This window comes from Pollicipes pollicipes, unplaced genomic scaffold (genome assembly GCF_011947565.3).
Source record: "Pollicipes pollicipes isolate AB1234 unplaced genomic scaffold, Ppol_2.1 Scaffold_6686;HRSCAF=7923_pilon_pilon_pilon, whole genome shotgun sequence".
Taxonomy (NCBI): domain Eukaryota; kingdom Metazoa; phylum Arthropoda; class Thecostraca; order Pollicipedomorpha; family Pollicipedidae; genus Pollicipes; species Pollicipes pollicipes.
Genome location: NW_023596921.1, coordinates 33,963,410 through 33,982,259, shown reverse-complemented (window position 1 = coordinate 33,982,259; position 18,850 = coordinate 33,963,410). Strand labels below are relative to the sequence as shown.

General features: G+C 57.1%; 1 protein-coding gene across 1 annotated transcript in view; it reads right to left on the bottom strand.

The window, feature by feature from the left end:
- LOC119107756 (transcription factor EB) overlaps window positions 1-18,594 on the bottom strand; it is a 63,989-nt gene extending 45,395 nt beyond the window's left edge. The window contains exon 1 of the mRNA XM_037231307.1: window positions 18,423-18,594. Within this exon, the coding sequence (XP_037087202.1) occupies window positions 18,423-18,562 (140 nt within the window). The 5' untranslated portion in view covers window positions 18,563-18,594. The remainder of the gene's footprint in view (window positions 1-18,422) is intronic.
- Window positions 18,595-18,850: the final 256 nt, after the last annotated feature.

The window sequence follows — 18,850 nt, the reverse complement described above, 5'->3', positions numbered from 1 at the left end:
ATAGCCCCTAAGGTCCACTCGCTGCGGCTGGACCAGCCCAAAGCCCACTTGCTGCGGCTGGACCGGCCACAAGCCTGACAGCCTGGCGAGACCGGTGTGGCGTCGGGACGAGTCAGTTCGCCTTCCCACAGGCTGACGGCAGCCGAGGACTGCCTCTTTGTGACGTTACACCGCGCATGAGCACACCCTCATGGCCATGACGAAACACTGCGTTACGGCCCGAGACGCGAAAAGATAACTCCTAACCGTTTTAACGCTTTTTGAAAACATTGCGATGGCCTCTGTTGTGGTTAGCTTTTAAATGAAATGTGAATGAATGCTTCACAATTACATCAAAAACAGTAATACGAGGAACTGAGGACGAGACTGAAGTCATGGCACAGCCTTGTCAATGTCTGAGCTCATTGCACTGTGCTTCATTCAGGCTCATAGAAACATGCGGTTCGGTCTGAAAATCGAATTTATGACATATGGGGACGTAGCAAAACAAAATTTCAGCAGTTTCACAAATGATATATGAACGTCTACTTCTCGACCAGTGCTAAAAAAATCTGTATTCCACTTTCCGAAAACTGTAATTCCAATTTAGAGTATGATAGAAGCGAATTATCCATACTACACTTATAAAGGAGAACGCTCAAGTTGCCAGCTCCAAAATCCCCTTCATCGCTTTCAAAGCGAAGTTATCGCTGCAATGTTATACGTGCTACAGTAATGCAGACAAACACCAGTGTGCATATATGGTAATGTGAGACGAGGTTGGATAGAACCTGTCCAGGTTGGTACGGTTCCATCAGTACACGATCCTGTCTAATCCCAGTCGAGACGAGACGGGACGGGACGGGACGAGACGAGACGAGACGAGACGAGACGAGACGAGACGAGACGAGACGAGAAGGAACGACACGTAACAGAACGGGAAGAGACCGGGTGGGGGGGGGGGGGGGGGGCGGAACGCGTCGTGCTGCGCTCGGTAATCCGTCCGCTCCCTGTTCCCGTCCCCGTCCCCGTCCCCGTCCCCGTCCCCGTCCCCGTCCCCGTCCCCGTCCCCGTCCCCGTCCCCGTCCCCGTCCCCGTTCCCGTCCCCGTCCCCGTCCCCGTCCCCGTCCCCATCTCAATCCCATCTCCGTCCCCGAACTCGTTCTCGTCCTCTTCCTCGTCCTCGTTCTCATCCTTGTCCCCGTCCCCGTCCTCGTCCCCGTCCCCGTCCCCGTCCCCGTCCCCGTCCCCGTCCCCGTCCCCGTCCCCGTCCCCGTCCCCGTCCCCGTCCCCGTCCCCGTCCCCGTTCCCGTTCCCGTTCCCGTCCCCTGTTCCTGTTCCCGTTCCCGTTCCCGTTCCGTTCATGTGGAATTGGACCAAACGAACCAGAGCGACTTGAGCCGGCCCGGCCTGCCTCGACCCGTAAAGTTGCACACTTACAATGCTGCAGCAGTTGCACTACCGCAATGCTAACTCTACTGTACCAAGTAAACCACGGTAAGCGCAGCGCATTTTGTGTTGGACGGGAGCGCAGCCGTAAGGTTTTCGCGTTGCCACTTTGAAACCGATAATCAACGTGACAATATTTTAATTTCATATCGTTATGACGCGTGGCGTGTGAAGGTGGCCTGAGTGCGATCGGTTTGACAGTTTTGAGGAGGTTTAGCCCTGAATGGCATCAGTTGGTATGAGGCGGTGGAGGCGAAGCTACGAGTAATGCTCATACAATACTGATAAAGCCATAACATATTTGATATACTACCACATGCGTTCCGAACTTTAATCTAAGATCGAATCCTACGCTCCGTTGGTCACAAACGTAATATTATGCAATGATACGGGCCTTGGGCGGAACGGCGGCGGCCCTAGCAGACGGGACCTTGCTCTCGACCGTGACAGTTTTTCAGCTGTATTGTACCCTTACAACTTTAACTTAAGTCTTGCAGTCTACCCTGCATCTTCTAAGGACCCAGCGAAATGCTGCCGCACATTCGTCCCAATGCTGGCGGTGAGGTTTGGAAGCTGGCGCCGGCGTTTCCGGCGCAAACCGAATCCCAACTCACGTAGACTCAGAATGCTTTGAATAATGTGCTCCTAACGAAGTAGGGCGTCGTAAGCCCTACTGCTGTCTTTTACTTAAGTACGATAATCATTTCAAGTAGTATGCAAATTTTGGCGTTCGCACTTTGCACTAAGCGCTGCTGAGCTAAGTAGCCCATAAGCACACAGCACTACTCAGCTAGGGAGACCTAAGATTAATGCCAAGATTTATGTGAATGTCATTCGTTCTCAACGCCGTGGTCGTTCTCAGTGTAATAAGCCCACAGTGGCCTAGAGGCCCGCTGCACATTCGGGTGCATTTTTTCGCTGCTCCACGTGAGGCCAACGGGGTGATATCCTTTCCGAATGAAAAAAAAAAACGTTACGTCTGCTGGCTTTTCGTGTATTCTGCACAGTAATAATAGCTTGTCAAACCCAGGGCACCGTGCATCATCCGCCTTTAGTGAATTCGGAAATAACGCACTGACTGTGGTTTTACGAAAGGATTGAGACAATATCTTAGTACCAGGGACGGAAGAACTGTTCGGGTAGCTGTTCTCGTTCGTTAGTCCGTACAAAATGTGCTGGCCAATTAATCCTTTGGCCGTCGTCATGTGTTATCGAAAGCTGAAAGAACTGGGTGGCATTTGTCTTTCAACCATGTACAGGCCACAGACTGAATTCTTGCCTTGAAATTGTTGGGATTAGAGCCATTGTTTTCCGATTAAGAGTTCTGCGCTCCACCAACTAAACTAGCCGGGAAAGGCTATCCGCGGGCGGTTAGCTTGGTTTGTAGAGCGTTAAAATCGTATCCTGGAGACCTGAGCTCGAATCCCAGCAAATCCCAACAATTTCAAAGATGAAAATAAGTGATGTGACGGGTACAGGGCTGAAAGCCAATCAAAGTCCCTTTGCACCATCAAGTCCTTTTCATACCATCCAATCCTTTTCAGGATTTATTACCACCTAACGACGGGCAAAAATGGGCTGCCCGAAGCGCAGCCTACACCTTAACGCACGAGATGAGGACGATAATTCGATCAGCTGACCAATAATGCCGGACGCCCTCGACAGCGGCCCGGCTCGACCGCGAACAGAGTGAGAGACCCCTGCCCGTGCACCGGCCCAGGGACGGATCTGAAGGGGAGGGAAGATGAGGGACCCACCGCTCCCGCACGAGAGGAGGGATGTCCTAGCAACGCCACAGCGAGGACGCCCTCGGCGGCGGCCCGGCTCGACCGCGAGCGGAGTGAGAGACCCCTGTCCCTGCACCGGCCCAGGGACGGAGCTGAAGGGGAGGGAAGAGGAGAAGCCCACCGCTCCGCACGAGAGGAGGGATGTCCTAGCAACGCCACACTGAGGACGCCCACGGCAGTGTGATCATAGTACAACTGGAAGTCCAATCGCCGGGGCCCAGGGTACGCGACCAACGTGATTGTGGTTTAAACGATGTGCACGGGTGTAACATTTTGGCAGCGTGTGAGACACGACAGACTCAGAATGTCCCTGACCGCCTGCTCGCTGTCGGCAGCGGGGCGTGCAAGTGCGATCGGTCGGCCAGCTGGTGCCAAGCTAGTCAAAATCCACGGGTCATGGCGGTGTGGCCCCGCTAATCCGAGACGCGCATCGGGTCGAGGCTTCACCCTCTCCGGTCTGAGCGGACGTGGGGAAGTCCCGCGGCTTGCTTCGGACGTCTAAGTCGTGCCCACAAATGCGTCGACCCAGGTGACCGTCGTTCTTGAGGGCCTCGGATGTCAGCCCCAGCACGTATTGATGAACCATCCAAGGGCTTACGTGACAATCGCAGGCCGCCTCAGCTACTGCCTGCTGAAGCTGAGGATGGGTCGCCCGGTCAACGGTTAGCCGTCTTCTAACAGCCGCGTCCTTGCATCATTCACTCGCAGCACCCAGCGACCAACCTTCCGACCAGTCAATACGCTGCTGGACATCGTGGCAACAGTCGCAACGGCAGTTCGCCCGTCTGCACCCGTGCCGTGCTCCGCAGCAACGGTAGGATCGGCCGGACCGGGCCGTCGCCCAGCGCCGACGCGTGCGGAGAACAGATCCGGACGGCTTCGATCAGCAGCTGCTCAGCTCCGGTCTGAGTCCCATTCTCCTGCGACAGCAGCCCGCCGAGAAAAGGGAAGAACAAGTAAAGATTTTCTTCCCACAACTCGATACCGCCGCCGCCGCCGCCGTCACCCGAAGCGTCGCCTATCTCTGCTGACACGCGACAGCTGCTCAGAGGCCGGCGGCAGACGCCGCAGCTTGGCGGCCAGCGGGACCACTACAGGAAACTGAGCCGACAGCCGCGCAGCTGTGCCAGGACACCAGGAGTCTCACATGCAGCGAGAGCTCCGCAAAGCGACGACCAACAGCGTCTGGAGCGTGATTCGGACCGTCATCAGGACCGAGACAGGTGTGTCGGCGTCCAGTGCCGCACCAGACACGCTGAATGGCTGCTGTCAGCATCGGCCCCTTGCTGCCGCGGGCCGACAGCGTAGCAAGACTGGCGACACAACCACCAGTAAAGCTGCCCAGTGCGACAGCCAGCAGCGTCCGACCGGAGCCGGTAGATACCGGCACGCTGTGGACCATCCTGACATCGATAAAATCATCAAACACTGCTGGCGCAGGTGGAGTCAGCGTAACCAAGCTCCAGGGTTTTGTCGGGGGTAGGGGAAGCTCTTCTGAACAGCATCAATGCCAGCGTACAATCAGCTGCGTACCAGTACCATAGCAAAATGCCCTCGTCACCCCCATTGCAAAACGAGAAGGGCCGTCCAGCCGAGCCAGCACGCGTCCTATGTCCATTCTACCAGGGGTCAAGAAGGTCATGGAGCGTGTTGCTGAGCTTCAGCTGGTTCAGTATTTGGAAGCTATACGCCTACATGGAGGGGCCAGGAAAACTACTGATAGGATACAGCATGTAAACGACATTCAGTATAATCACCGGCCACGTGCTGCGTGCCATGGGCAAAGGAAAAGTATTCGTGGTAGAGCTACATGGTTTGTCCAAATGCTTCGATGCAGTGCTGCACCAGAAGCTGATAGACAAGCTGGCGCTGCACGGCGTGGAGACGGACCGGTTCGCCGACTTTCTCAGAGGCCACATCCAGCGACTGCAGATATTCTGCAGTGAAGGCATGCCAACACGATCTGGGACGAAAGCAGGCGCAATCGCTGCGTTCCAGGCTGAATCACTGAGTTTTACTGGATCACTCAGCTGTAATTGTACTCAGTTGTCACAGGTTTGATAACTCAGCACCGTGTTCTCGAACAAACTGAGCCTGTATGCACCCAAACATGACCGTGTTGTACAGTTGGCGAGTGACGCACAACTGTATTGCCTTGTACTGCATTGTATTTTGGTAAATTGTATTATGTTGAATTACTTTCATGGGGCCATCCACGTGGCTATTACAGTTCCGTGCCGCCAAAGGTACAGGAGATAAGGACATGTAGGTAAAAAATAAACAAAAACTTATAACGCACCGACGCCCATTCGCTGGCTACCAATAGCATCAGCGCTCAAACATGTGCGCGTTCACAAACACTGCGCGTTCGGAACGGTGTTTTGCTAGCTGTGTGGTGACGGCTGGCTGCGCATTCTATTATTAGCATGAGGATTATATTCATGGCTATATATATATATATATATATATATATATATATATATATACATATATGTATATATATATATATATATATATATATATATATATATATATATGTATACATAATACCCCTGCATTGGTCGAGAGCGGTAAGAAGCATAGCATGCCACTGATTATCGAACACCGAGCAGGACCTTGAATGTCGTCACAGCGGGTTTTGTACGAATGAAATGAAGCTGAACGCGACCAAAACCCAACCTCTCGTTCTAAGCCCGCCGGCCATGCATGGAGTCTTGATAGGCATCTCGCTGAAATCCTTGGGTACTGTGATACCTGACACAAATCTGTGCAAATTGTGGAAGGTAATGTGGACACCCATTTCCGTTTAAAATCGCGTGTAGATCCCGTCAATTTGCATAAGCATCCTCATGGGTCTAACACAAGTTAAACATGCCGCATTGAAAGCTATTCTTGCAAACATTGTTCAGGTTTTGGTTGCTTCTATCGTCCGACACTGTTTGCACTGCATGACACGTACCACGTACGCAACTTCACAGAGTGCAAGAAACTGTTAAATTTCGGTGCGCGAGTGAGCAGTGGCAGACAAAAGCACGATCATGTCAGTGATGTTGTCAAGCAGGTTACTGGCTTGACGCACACAGTGTTGTCAAGTGTCATAGGATATACGTGATCCACGTATCCATGGCAACGGAATGACTTGGCCAGATCACCTACACCATCGACAGTGCAGCACGGCACCAGTAAGAGACACTGGGCGCCATCCGACACGCTTTGCCAAGGATACGCGAGGAAATTGCCGTCGTCTTTGCTACGGCGAGGCGTAGTACGATTAGCTAACATTCAATGAAACTTGCGGAATTTCCAATTTCATCTGAACCGACACTTGCTGCGTGTGCAGTGTGCGAGTGCACCTCCTGCTTGGCAGTGCGTGCGTGCGTGTGTGCGCGCGTGCGTGCGTGCGTGAGTGCGTGGGTGTGTGTGTGGGGTGGGTGGTACTTTGCTGGACGTGAAGTGTGCGCTGAACTGCTCTAAGCGATCTAACGTGTCATATTGTAATATTGCGACTTGCAACAATGAAAGTCATGCAGCTAAGGATCTATGATGAAATGCGATCTGAATCTGTATGTGAATATGAACGACAACTTCATCCTCGATACATCCACCATGTTCACCAAAGACCATGGCAATGCGTGGAAAACGTCCCCTTCAGCAACGATAAGTTTGTTCAGTACACCGCCCATTCCCCAACGGAGTATGATAGGTTAAAGATGTGTGCATTGACCGCCTGACTGATGCCTTGAGGGGTGAGTGAGCGATGATTTCAAGGGGCAGAGCGTCGATGAGATGAGACGATTTGATTCACCGACAGCTTACAGCAGCATCCCGGATGACGTGAGAAAAAGATCGCATAACAATTCGACCGAGCATCAAAGCTCTCTTGACGGCGCACAAAAGCCTTTCGCCCCTCTGGAGAATTTACAGCAGCTGAGGGTATGTTAAAACAGCCCCGAGCGCTAAATATACGAGGCGTGCACTTTAAACAAGTCTGTTTCCACAAATTCCAGCTTCTCATAAATCTCAGGTAACCGCCATCAATAGCTGGGATCATTAATTGTTGGACAGGACCAACAGCTCCCGAGGCTGTCACCTCCGCGTTAGAACGGCAGACGCTGTCAAGCTACCAGAGTCATCAGTTGGCGGACAAACACAGTCGCGAGGAAACGTTGCTGTTAAAGGGACGTTCCTAATCATGTTTTGCCTATTCGCGAAATATCAATATTGAATGTGAAAGCGTCTGATGTTGCTGTAGGCCGGTTGTCTGATACGTTCTGGTACGACGTGAGGCTATGTCTCCGGGTGGAGTAACGACTGCATCTTTCGCTGGTTAGAGACGCAAGAGTTCTCCGGTAGCAGCAAATGCAAATGTTCTAACGCGACGCCGTCGTTTGCATCGCGTACATACCACAGCCACTTTGACAAGGCAGTGATTACCGCAAAAACCGCATGCCCATTACTTAAAATATTTTCTCAAGTGTGAAAGCTTGCTACAAAAGCCAAAACTCACTGACCTCTTGTAAACTCAGAGTCAAAGTGTAAAGTGTAAAGTCAAAGATGAGCATGAAAGGCAAAGGAACAATAACCAAAAGTCTCACAGAACGTTGCAAAGGGGGACGGGGGACAAAAGGAAGGGGGAAGGGAAGGGGGGACAAAAAAGTGGTACGCAGCATGACATGCCTAATGGTTAATAGGTCTCGCCCAAATGTGACAGATCCGCCCTAAATAGATTGACAAGGTCATGCTAGGTCAGTCTATTATGGTGTTGATCCGGCCATCTGACTACATCGGGTCAAGTCCGGGGTCACGTCCAATTAATGTGTACTGGTGGACATCAGGTGGTGATATCACCGTATTTATCACCGCATTTCCTCATAGGTGACGAGCGTTGAGATGACTAAGAGCATGGGCGTCATCATAAACAAACGCCTTGCAGCAGCTGTATGATTCGCTTGGACCTTCGAATATTTAGAGAAGCGCACCGTACTGTACGTAAAACTCACGATGGCTGTGTGGTTACACGCAGCATTTCGCTGGAAGTCTCAAGCGAAATCATCTCACGCACGCGCACGCACGCACGTATATATATATATATATATATATATATATATATATATATACACACACACACACATATATATATATATATATATATATATATATATATATATATATATATATATATATATATATATGTGTGTGTGTGTGTGTGTGTGTGTGTGTGTGTGTGTGTGTGTGTGTGTGTGTGTGTGTGTGTGTGTGTGTGTGTGTGTGTGTGTGTGTGTGTGTGTGTGTGTGTGTGTGTGTGTGTGTGTGTGTGTGTGTGTGTGTGTGTGTGTGTGTGTATGCATAACAGCCATTTTAAGACATCCATACAGCAATACAAAGGCGACAAATATATCATTAATGCGGATTGGGCCGCAATGGAGGAAGAAGAGAAAAGAGGGGAAGCTATGCTAACATTCTGTCACGTCGCTGTCTCTCAGTGCAGCGATGTAGGCAACAGATGCGGGGCTGAAAACAAGGGCGAGGTGGATACGCAGACGCAAGGGAGAGTTTTATCACCGCTTTCGTTGCGCTTGAATTTTCCATCACCTTGAAACCCCTCGCCCAAGGACGCGGTAAGTCGCGGTGGTAGCCCATGGCCCCAGCCCGAAACCCATGAGCCCATTCTTGAAGTGAACTATTGCGATGCTCCCAATCACATTGATGTTGATCCCCACGAAAGCTGGGTGACCCTGCCCAGGGCACCACACCGCAGTTCCCAAACCCACGCTCCCAGCGAGCCACTGCGGACGTCACTGAGCACGGCCTGGCGGCTCAAGCGAGTGACTAGAAAAGCTTCAACAACATCGCTTCACGCACTCCCAATTCGGACAGACAAGCAGCGATCACGGGCAGCACCAAGGCTACATCACCGGTGGACGTTCGGCCGCGTGTGCCGGGCGCCGCCGCGGCCGCGGCCCTCGACTGACCCTGCCAGGTGGGGCGGCAGGCTGGCGGCCAGCTCGCGGGGCTGCAGCGAGTGTCGCCGCAGCCGCTCCATCAGCTGACCGCGGTCGAGCGCGGCCGGCTCGCCCGTCCGCTCCGGGCCGGACGCGGCCAGCGGACCACCCGCCGCCGCATCCGGCCGACAGCCCGCCTCGACCGCCGCCGCCGCCGCCGCCGCCGCGGCCGCCGGCGCGGGCGGCGACTCCACCAGCACGTCCAGCATCCGGCTGTCGCTCGACAGCACGCCGACGCGCACACACTCGCTGCCGCTCTCGCCGTTGGTCGGCGTCCGGCCGCCGCCGTCGCTCTCCAGCGAGGCGACGACGCGCTCGAACTCGCGCAACTGCTCGGCGGTGCTGACCGCCAGCTGGGCCGGGGTCAACGTCGGCGTGCTGGTGAGCGGCGCCCGGCGCGGCCTGTCGCCCCAGGAGCGAGCTGCGCGGGGCCGCACCGGCACCGCCGCCGCCACCGCCGCCTGGCTGCTCCACGAGCGGCACATCTTGGCGGGCGGCACCGAGAGATGCTCCATGGGTGGCGGCGCCCGCCGACAGAACGGCCGGCGCCTGAGGTCACTCAAGTCACGGAAGATCACGGAACTTTGCAGCAGGTCACGAAGGGTCACCGTAGCTCACAGCAAGTCACGCAACGCTGCCGCCGATCATGAGGCTCCCGAACACCTAACGTTCGCCGACCGCAGACGACCGGCGACTGAGGGGCGCCGTATGCTGCTGAGGCAGGTGACGCCGTGCACTGCGTGCCTCCGTCCGCTGGCGCCGCCGCCACGCAGGCCTGTGTGGCCAGGCGCCGCACGTGGTCGTCTGCTGCACCGCGTCGGAAATACCAGACCGTCACCCGCCGCTGGCAGGGCGCTCGGCGCGCCGCCTCGTCACGCCGGGGGGCACACCAGGCCGCTGCTCCGACGCGCGTCGCCGCAGACTGTCGGCAACCCTCACTCCTAGCAGTCACCCGTCGGTCGGCCGAGCGGCGCGGGCTTCGCGGCACCACTGACGCGCGCCGTGCCTGCCGCTGGTCGGCTGCCGGCGCGGTCCCAGACACGCCGCGCCGCCTCGCTGCGTCACCGCCGACGGCCGATGGCCAACTCGTCGGCTGCGCTCCGGCGCGTCCCGCCGCGGTCTCCACGTGGGCGCCCGACGGCGGCAGCGCAGTAGCTCGAGGGCACGCCGGTCGAGACCGCGCCCCCGGCCGCGGCGCGCCAGCCGAGTATTTCGGTCTCGGAGAGCTGGCAAGGGCGCAGCCGCCAGCTGCCTATGCCAAGGTTACCGGGGTGCGAGACAGACCCTCACTCCACCAAGGTGACGCGGGGGGGGGGGGGAAGTCGGCTACGGTCGGGCAGACGACGCAGGGAGGCGTGTTGCCAGATTTGGCCAAGGCTCAGTGACGCGAAGCTGACAACGTCGAATTAGCGTGACGAAACATCTTTTACCCCATTTTTCTCCTTGACTGTTAGTTCAATATTTTGCGTTGGTAACGGATGTTTTTTTTGGTATATGTATTCGTCCATTGATTTACTTAGCAATAATAATAAATGTGCAAAACCTTTAAAAACACCAACAGATGCATGATAATATGCAAACACGTCTCAAGGATATAAAAAACCACGCTAGCAAGACCCAAACAAGACTGCAGGGCTGGATGGCACAACCTAATCTTTATCAGCTATCGAAACGCCCATTTTTCGTGACAGTGTCGAGGGGCGATCCATGCCAAGCCGTTGGGTTGATATTTGTCCGCTCCGGGTTACAGCCGCAATGATGCATGGTGGCCATGATAACCAACGAAAAGAGCTGATCGACGATCCAACAACCAATCCAACCAGCTGAGCCCGTTGGTTGATCGATCGAAGAATGGTAATCGATTGATGCGTATTGTAGCAGTGCCATCAGCACAGCCTGTCCTTCACTTACTTTCGTATTGTGGAATCAGCACAGGTTACAGCACGCAAATAGTAGCTCTCTAACTCGCACTTGACCCTGCACGATGTGCCGTCTACTTCCAAGGTTACATATCATCTCGTGAAATAGCTATCCTGCAATGTTATTTTGCAACAAATCAACGTAATCAGTGATTTATAAGATGCCGTTAAAGTATGGCCGGCCCAGCGTGCGCGCAACAGAGAATTGTTAAAAATAGCGCTAGCTGGCTTTAATCCCACGCGTAAACAACGTTGCTTTCCACTAGTTATCAGTGGTTCATCCTAGCCTGTGGTAGTGGTACTGATGGCAATGACAGGCGGCGTCACGCCAGCGTTGCGAGGTCCGCGCAAGGCTGCACGCGCATGCCCCAATCGCCAGAACTAGGAGCGACCACTCGCCACACGCCGCCGACGAGGCCACCATGAGGGTCGCAGGGGCACCCCCGGACGACGGACAGTGGCGTCAGAGATGGCCGCAGGAGCTGGTAACCAGCCTGGAGACCACAGGGGCACCCCCGGACGACGGACAGTGGCGTCAGAGATGGCCGCAGGAGCTGGTAACCAGCCTGGAGACCACAGGTCACTGTCGCCCCAAGGTCACTATCCCCGATGGACAGTGACCTTCGGGCGGCCTCAAAACTGACAGTGACTCTGAAGATCACAGAGGTGCACTTCGACGGACAGTGAGCTAGGCGATGGTCGAGGGACTCGGTAGTGACCCTGAAGATCACAGGAGCACATGCTGACGGCAGTGCTCTCAAAATGGAGCTGGAGCCAGCGGTCACCCCAGTGACCTCAGCAGCACACCTCAGAAGAACAGTGACCCCAGAGATGACCGCTGAAGCCGACGGTCACCCCGGCGACGGCAAGGGCAGCCCCCACGGATAGTGGCCCCGGAGATGACCGCTGAAGCCGACGGTCACCCCGGTGACCGCAAGGGCAGCCCCTACGGACAGCGGCCCCGGAGATGACTGCAGGAGCCGGCAGTGACTCGACAGAACTCCCGGACGGCGTCGTTCCTTGCTTCCGTCGGCTGATTTCGGCCGAATGACTCACGGCTCAGCGCGGTGTACGCCGCCGACCGGCGGGGAGGGTGGCCCGCTGTCGACCCCCCCCCCCTCCCCACCTCAGGAGCGCTGCCTGCTGAGCAAGCTGAGAGCGGCTCGGCAGCACAGCGCTGGGTCAGCCTCACACACGGTGCTACCCTGTGTCCCAGGCTCAGAGCAGTGCTAGGGCGCACTCAGAGCTCAGAGCAGTGTGGGGGCGCACTCAGAGCTCAGAGCAGTGCGAGGGCGCACTCAGAGCTCAGAGCAGTGTGGGGGCGCACTCAGAGCTCAGAGCGGTGCAAGGGCGCACTCAGAGCTCAGAGCAGTGTGGGGGCGCACTCAGAGCTCAGAGCAGTGCGAGGGCGCACTCAGAGTTCAGAGCAGTGTTAGGGCGCACTCAGAGCTCAGAGCGATGTTGGGGTGAGCTCCGGACACGCAATGGTGACATCGTAGGGAATTATTTTCCTATTCAGTTGTAATTGATGGGATGGAGGATGGGATTTCCCAAACTTGAGGGGAGAGTGGGCCAAAGCCGGGGAAAAAGCCTTTTGCGTAATTTGGGGCAGGCCTGCTCGGCCCACCTCGGCTCGGCTCGGCCCCATTTTACCCGCTCGGCCCACCTATGTATTTTGCAAAACCACATCCCTGTGCTATCGTATGCACCGGAGGTGAGCCATCGACCATCGCACGCTTCAGGCCTGCCGACATGACCTGCTGAAGCATATCTAACCATCAGCTGTATACAATATGGGCATGTGGCTGCGCCCGCACGGGAGCGGATGGCTTCGTTGCTGACCGCCACAAGCTGGCACGTGACGTCACGTCTCTGACGTCACAGGCATATCAATATCGCCCGAGTGACGGCAGATGCACGGCCCAAAGCTGGCTCCGACATGGAAGCCGACAGCCAGGCATGTGGAGGATGGCCACCCGCGTTGCGGTCGCCATGGGGTGACCCACGATCAGCCCCCTTCCCTCAAGTCCATCTCAAAGCGAGCCCGCGCCGCTTAGCTCCCTGTCACCCCAACAGGACGGGGTGGGGGCGGGGATGGGTGTCTGCTGGTCCGGCCGACACGTGTTGCCATCCGGGGACGCCCTGACACCCCTGCGCCCGCGGCAATTCGACGCCCCGGCGGCTCCCAGCAGCGCCAGCTCAAAACCCATGGCTGGCAAGCACCTTTGGCTGGCAAGCACCACCTGCCAAGCCCAAGCACCTTTGCGTTCGTCAGCGGCCGCACAGCAAGTGCAATACTAGTAGCCTGGGTGTTGCTCATGCAGAGGGCACGGCTGTCGATCTTGCAAGGCGGCGACAACGGCGTTCCGACGAGGGATCCATGACCGCCGCCGTCGTAGTTGACTCGCGATGACTCAGAGGCATGACATGCAACCAGCGACTGTTGACGACCCCGGAGGCGGGGAGACGCGTGGAGAATGCAGGCATTTTCACCAGTCGTTTTATATTCGCGGATCTACCAAAAAAAGCCATCACGCCATTGAGCAACACTAAGCGCACGTGACTGGCCGCAAGAAAGAATGTTGCCGACAAGTTTGTAGTTCTAAACCAATTGTTAAGATTCGTGGGAACGGGCGACCACATTACTGTGCAACCGCCCAGCGACAAAATACGCCTTTGGACTTCTTATTTGAATAAAATATCACCAAATCTTAGCCAAATTCCTGATTATAATTGGTTCATGGCATTTAAGGCGCACGCCGCAAATATAAAACATGATGCGCACAAATGCTTTCAACAGCTCCGACGAAGTTGACGGGCGCAAATAGAAGTTTGAAAGAAAATGACACTCTGACAGCAGCCAAATGACACTTTGATAACATCTGAAAAACGATAGCCCCGTCCGATCCACATCACCTATCTTGATAACGGTATTTGATGTTGTTCTTAAAAACGGCCGCTGCCGGTTGCAACGAGCGATTTCCATCAGACGGCCGACCCCAGCCCAGACCATGACGCTGCCTTCGGCGGCGCCTGGTCCAGTCCGGAGGGAGGGGTCGGTCTGTCTGCTCGGCGGTCCGCGTGGCCGGTCCGGCTGGCGCGGCTGACAGGATGCCTCTCCACCGCAGAGCTGTGATAGCCGCCGCCGCCGCCGCTGGCCCCTGACCTCATGCAACGCCGCCGCCGACCGCCCGGCCGGGAGGTCACGAGGTCAAGCGCCCGCGGCGGTCCACCCCGGACAGGGGTGACGGGGAGGAAGGGGTGGCACAAGGCGACCTGGGTCAGGCCAGGTTTTGATCAGAGTGAGGTAACGAAACAAGCACCCCGCCCTAGCTAGACAACCCCGTGATAGATGTGATCAGCCGTGATCTGCATTCACAGCAGCTGGTCTGTGGGAGAGGTCAGTCATGGCAAGGTGAAATCTGGCACGCGGGGATGCCAGCTTAAACGACACGCGACCGCGGCATTGCAGTTGTGGAAGTCAACAACGCGCTACCTGTTGTCGCGTCCGTTTCAGGCTTTGGGGACTTTTTAGCAAGCAATAAAACCAGTGGGCATAACCAACCCAGACAGTGACTGAAAACGTGTTCAGAAAATTTCCCCATTCACGCCTGCAGGTCGGTGCTCTGCAGCCACAACGCTCCTCACACTGAGGAGCCAGACCACTGCAAGCCGCGACATGTCCCGGATTCTGTCATCACAACAGTGCAGCGCCGGAGGAGTCGAGTCGGGCCGAGGCACCATTGAGAACTGCGCGGTACGCCGGCTGGCTGGCGCGGCACGGCTCCCGTCAGGCATGCCTCTCATCCCTCACCGCTCTCACCGCCGTACGGGTGACGAGCCGGCCCTCCAGGGGCGTCACCGAGCCACGCAGCTCGCTAGGCTGCGGGCTGGCGGCGGCCCAGCCAGCGATGAACGCTACCGTGCAAATAGGAGCCGAGCGAGCATGGGGCTATGGCGTTCCGCTGAATTCTTCTTTCCTAGTCAAGAATAAAGCGCGACCGGCCGATGACATACTAATGGTGTTTTAGGCCACTCTGATGCCGTCATTTTGTGGACGCGATACTCCGTCATTGCCACAGCCATCGGCGCCTTGTTGATCACCCTGCCATTTCGCCGACATCCAGTGCCTCAGGCGATCAGCCTCCATCGCAGACGGCTCGGAAGAAAACGAAGCGAATTTGACGGATCGTTTGGAATTACGTCACGTACACCTGTGTTCGTAACCTCAGGATTTGCGTTGGAAGATGACCAGGGAAACAGTGGTCCGCGTGCCACAGAGTTCCAAGGAAAACTACGCTAACACTACATTGGCCAGGCGATCCGCTGCATCACCGGCAATCGCTGCGAAGTGCTTCGAGGAACGCAGATTCGGCAAAAGCAATGCAGCTGTAATGGCCGCAATGAAAGGCACATGAGCCTTCCTCGAACATGACATCACCACCTCGGCCGGCCAAAACGTACCAGCCTAGACTTTGAACGCCGAACATCAGCAGTGGAAACACCTGCTCCCCAGAAGGTCAACTGTTGGAAGTGACCCGGTGACCTGTTGCGGAGCCGCTCGTGCCAGACGGTCGGCGATGCCTCTAATCTGGCCGGGATTTCAGCGACAGGACGCTGTCTGATCGTACCCCCCGCGTGAACCATCGCTCGTTTGGCCACCTGCCCGCATTCCGAGCCGTTTGTCCCAGCCGCCCACGCCAGGGAGTGGTCGCAAGAGGGGAGGGGTAGCAATCACAGACGACGGTCGTCCGACGCCACCACCTCGGCGGGTGGGGCTTGGCACCGGCCGGGTCGTGCCGCAGTCACCAGTGCAGGGAACGGCCAACAGGCGGCTGATTTAGTGGATCGGGGGGGGGGGGGGGCGGAGGGGGGGAGGGGACTGTATTGCAAACACTGCCATCCGCATGGCTTTCACCTTACATTGAGGTGGAGAGATGTGGCCCCGCACCTGCGTGTCTTGGCCCGTAGTCTAGAGGGGGGATGGCCAGGCCAGCTGTTTCAGCGCAGCCGACGGGTGAGGACGCGGCAGACGGCACCCAGATTCGCCGGCGGGCTCATCGGCACGTCCAGTCAGGAGTCAGCTCGGCCGCTCGGTCGGAGGGATCCAATAAGACGCAAGTCAGGAACTACGTAAGTTGTTCAGTGCCTTTGTGGGCAACATTATTGACATACACAGATCAGTAGTAATAGCCTCATTCCTCGGTGAAAAATTAGGGCTTTATCTCCATTCTTCTGGTATTTCTCCGAGGAATAAGGCTATTACAACTGCCTTATGCATGTAAGTCAGGAACTGTGCAGGTTTCAGTGCAGGTCGCGCGGATCCTTAAATGCAGGGGGGGGGGGCATAACCGTCCGGGATGGCGTACCCCCCCCCCCCCGTAGAGGGACAAGACCTGTACCGCAACTTTCCCGGTGCCTGAGTAATGTGATCATATTTTGCTCCAGCCTAAGATCACTAGAGCCATGGAGCAGGCAGGTTCTTATTCTCCAGCGGGACGAAATTAATGATGAAATCATTGCGCATCATGTATGTTAATGCTGATTCACAGACTTTGATCAGGCGCCCGCGGCTAAGGCCGTCCTGCATACCAGTTCAAAGTTCGCTAAATCGGAGGTCACAGGACTGCGCAAGTCAGCATCCTGAAGTCACCAGCAGCCTTCTGGCGTGGGTGTAACCATGATTCACGCATTGGGGAGACAGAGTATGATTGAGAGATGACTCAAAACAGTGCTTTGAATGAAATGCCAAACGCGTGCGATGCGACCAAAAATAGCGAGGACAAAAGACGGGGGGGGGGGGAGGCACATCTCTCTGACCCCCTCCAGCGATTTCACCCATGTGAACCCACGGGTCAGGTCGTCTCACACCGGCGGCCGGGTGGCTCCCGCGAGGCACAGAGGCGTGCCGCGGCCCGCCGGCCGGCTGCGGCGTGGCGGCTTCCTCGGCGAGCGCCGCAGCGCCGGCGACTTCCGCACCTGTGCCTGCGCCGACAGCGACGGACGGGCGGATGTGGGCGGGCGGACGGCACCGGCGTGAGCCACGAAAGGGACGCCCTCGGGGCACCCGTGACATGTCCCCGGGGCACCCGTGACACGCCCGCTCTCAGCAGTGCGGCCGCACGGGTGAGCTTCGCCGAACTCGCGCGGGCTTGTGAGCAGGCCAACTGCAAGCGGATCGAAAGGAACAAAGATGCTGACGACGGATCATTGACAAGGACACGATGGTCTGTGCGCAGCAGGCCTCAATACGGATGTGTTGAGTTGTTTGGGAGGGGAGGACTCCCACCAGACGCGGAGCCTTGCCGTCTGGTGCAGTGCGGCGAGGCGGACCACCGCGCAATAACCGGCGGCATGGATACCAGACGGTTAAATCGATGACAATCCTTTATCGGTGTGCATGAGCCAGACTTTGGTCTCTCTCTAACCCGCATTACCCCACCTTCTGCACACGACACGACGAAGTGCCGGCCGGCCGCGACTGGTCGGACCAGGCTTGACCTTGCCCCTCCCCCCAGAGGGCCGTACCCGGAGTCGGCTTCGACCCCAGCCTATCCGCTGGACACTGTAAATAAACGACAAGGCTGGGCGGCGGCGGCGGCGGCGGCGGCCGGGCTGGCGTCCGGCCGGCATTGTTCGGTGCGAAGGGGCGACGACGGCTGGCCGGCAGCCAGACCGACTGAGCGAGACGACCTGCTCCTCCCCCGCCTCGCCCCTCCTGTCAGCACCAGCCTCATCATCAGCCAGCCAGTGTGTCCCTGAACTGGGCCAAGGTGGACCCGTCCGCGTACGACTGCAGAACGCCGTTCAAACTAGGCCGAGCTGTCCGAGCTCAATACGGTAGTGATACTGGCAGACGAAATGTCCTGGGTTAACTTGTCAGCGCGGTGAATTTCCACTGGCTTGGCATCCAACACCTTCAGTCGCATGACGCTAATCGCCTGGGCTGTTGAATGCGGTGCCAAGTAACATATTTCACAACGACCAGTGCAACGATCCAGCGCTCCGTCAGCCACGCTCGTCTACACATCCCACATCCGCCGAATTCGGGGAAGGGGAGGACACGGAGGCGATCTGTTCAAGGAAGAGCGGCCAGACGCGCATGTAAGCGATGCGCGGCCGGAAGATAAACACGCCCGGGCTTAGCTCCAACCGCCCCCGCCCCCGCCCCCGCCGTCGCCGTCACCGACACCCTGCCAAAGCCGCGTCTCCGCACAGGTACCAGCGCCGCGCCACGAGGAGGGGCCGGCTGGCGGCGGGCATGAGCGGGAGGCGACAACACTTACTGCAGCACGTCGTCGGGCAGCCGGCGCCGCTGGCCGGGCGCCTCCACCGCCGCCGGACCGCAGCCCAGCCGCCGGTCCGGGGTCAAGTACCAGGCCGGCGACTGGTCCTCCATGGTGAACGCCACGCCAGAGTCGGCCATCACCGGCGCTCACGAGCCGCCTGCGTCGCCGCTGCGCGCTGACCGGCACTGGACGCGGGCGACGGGCCGCTCGGCCATCCTCTCGAGCGGCGGGGTGAGTCAGCCGGCCAGCCGCTGCCCTCTGGCGGCTGGCCGGCGCACAGGCTCAGGGCCGTGTCCGGTACCAGCGGCCCCCTGGGCCGAGCGTGGCGCGAGGGGAGGGGGTGTCCGGGTGGGATCGTGTTCCCCAGGTGTCAGGCTGCGAAGCCCGGCGCAGCTACAACCGCCGACACGGCAGGCGAGCGGATG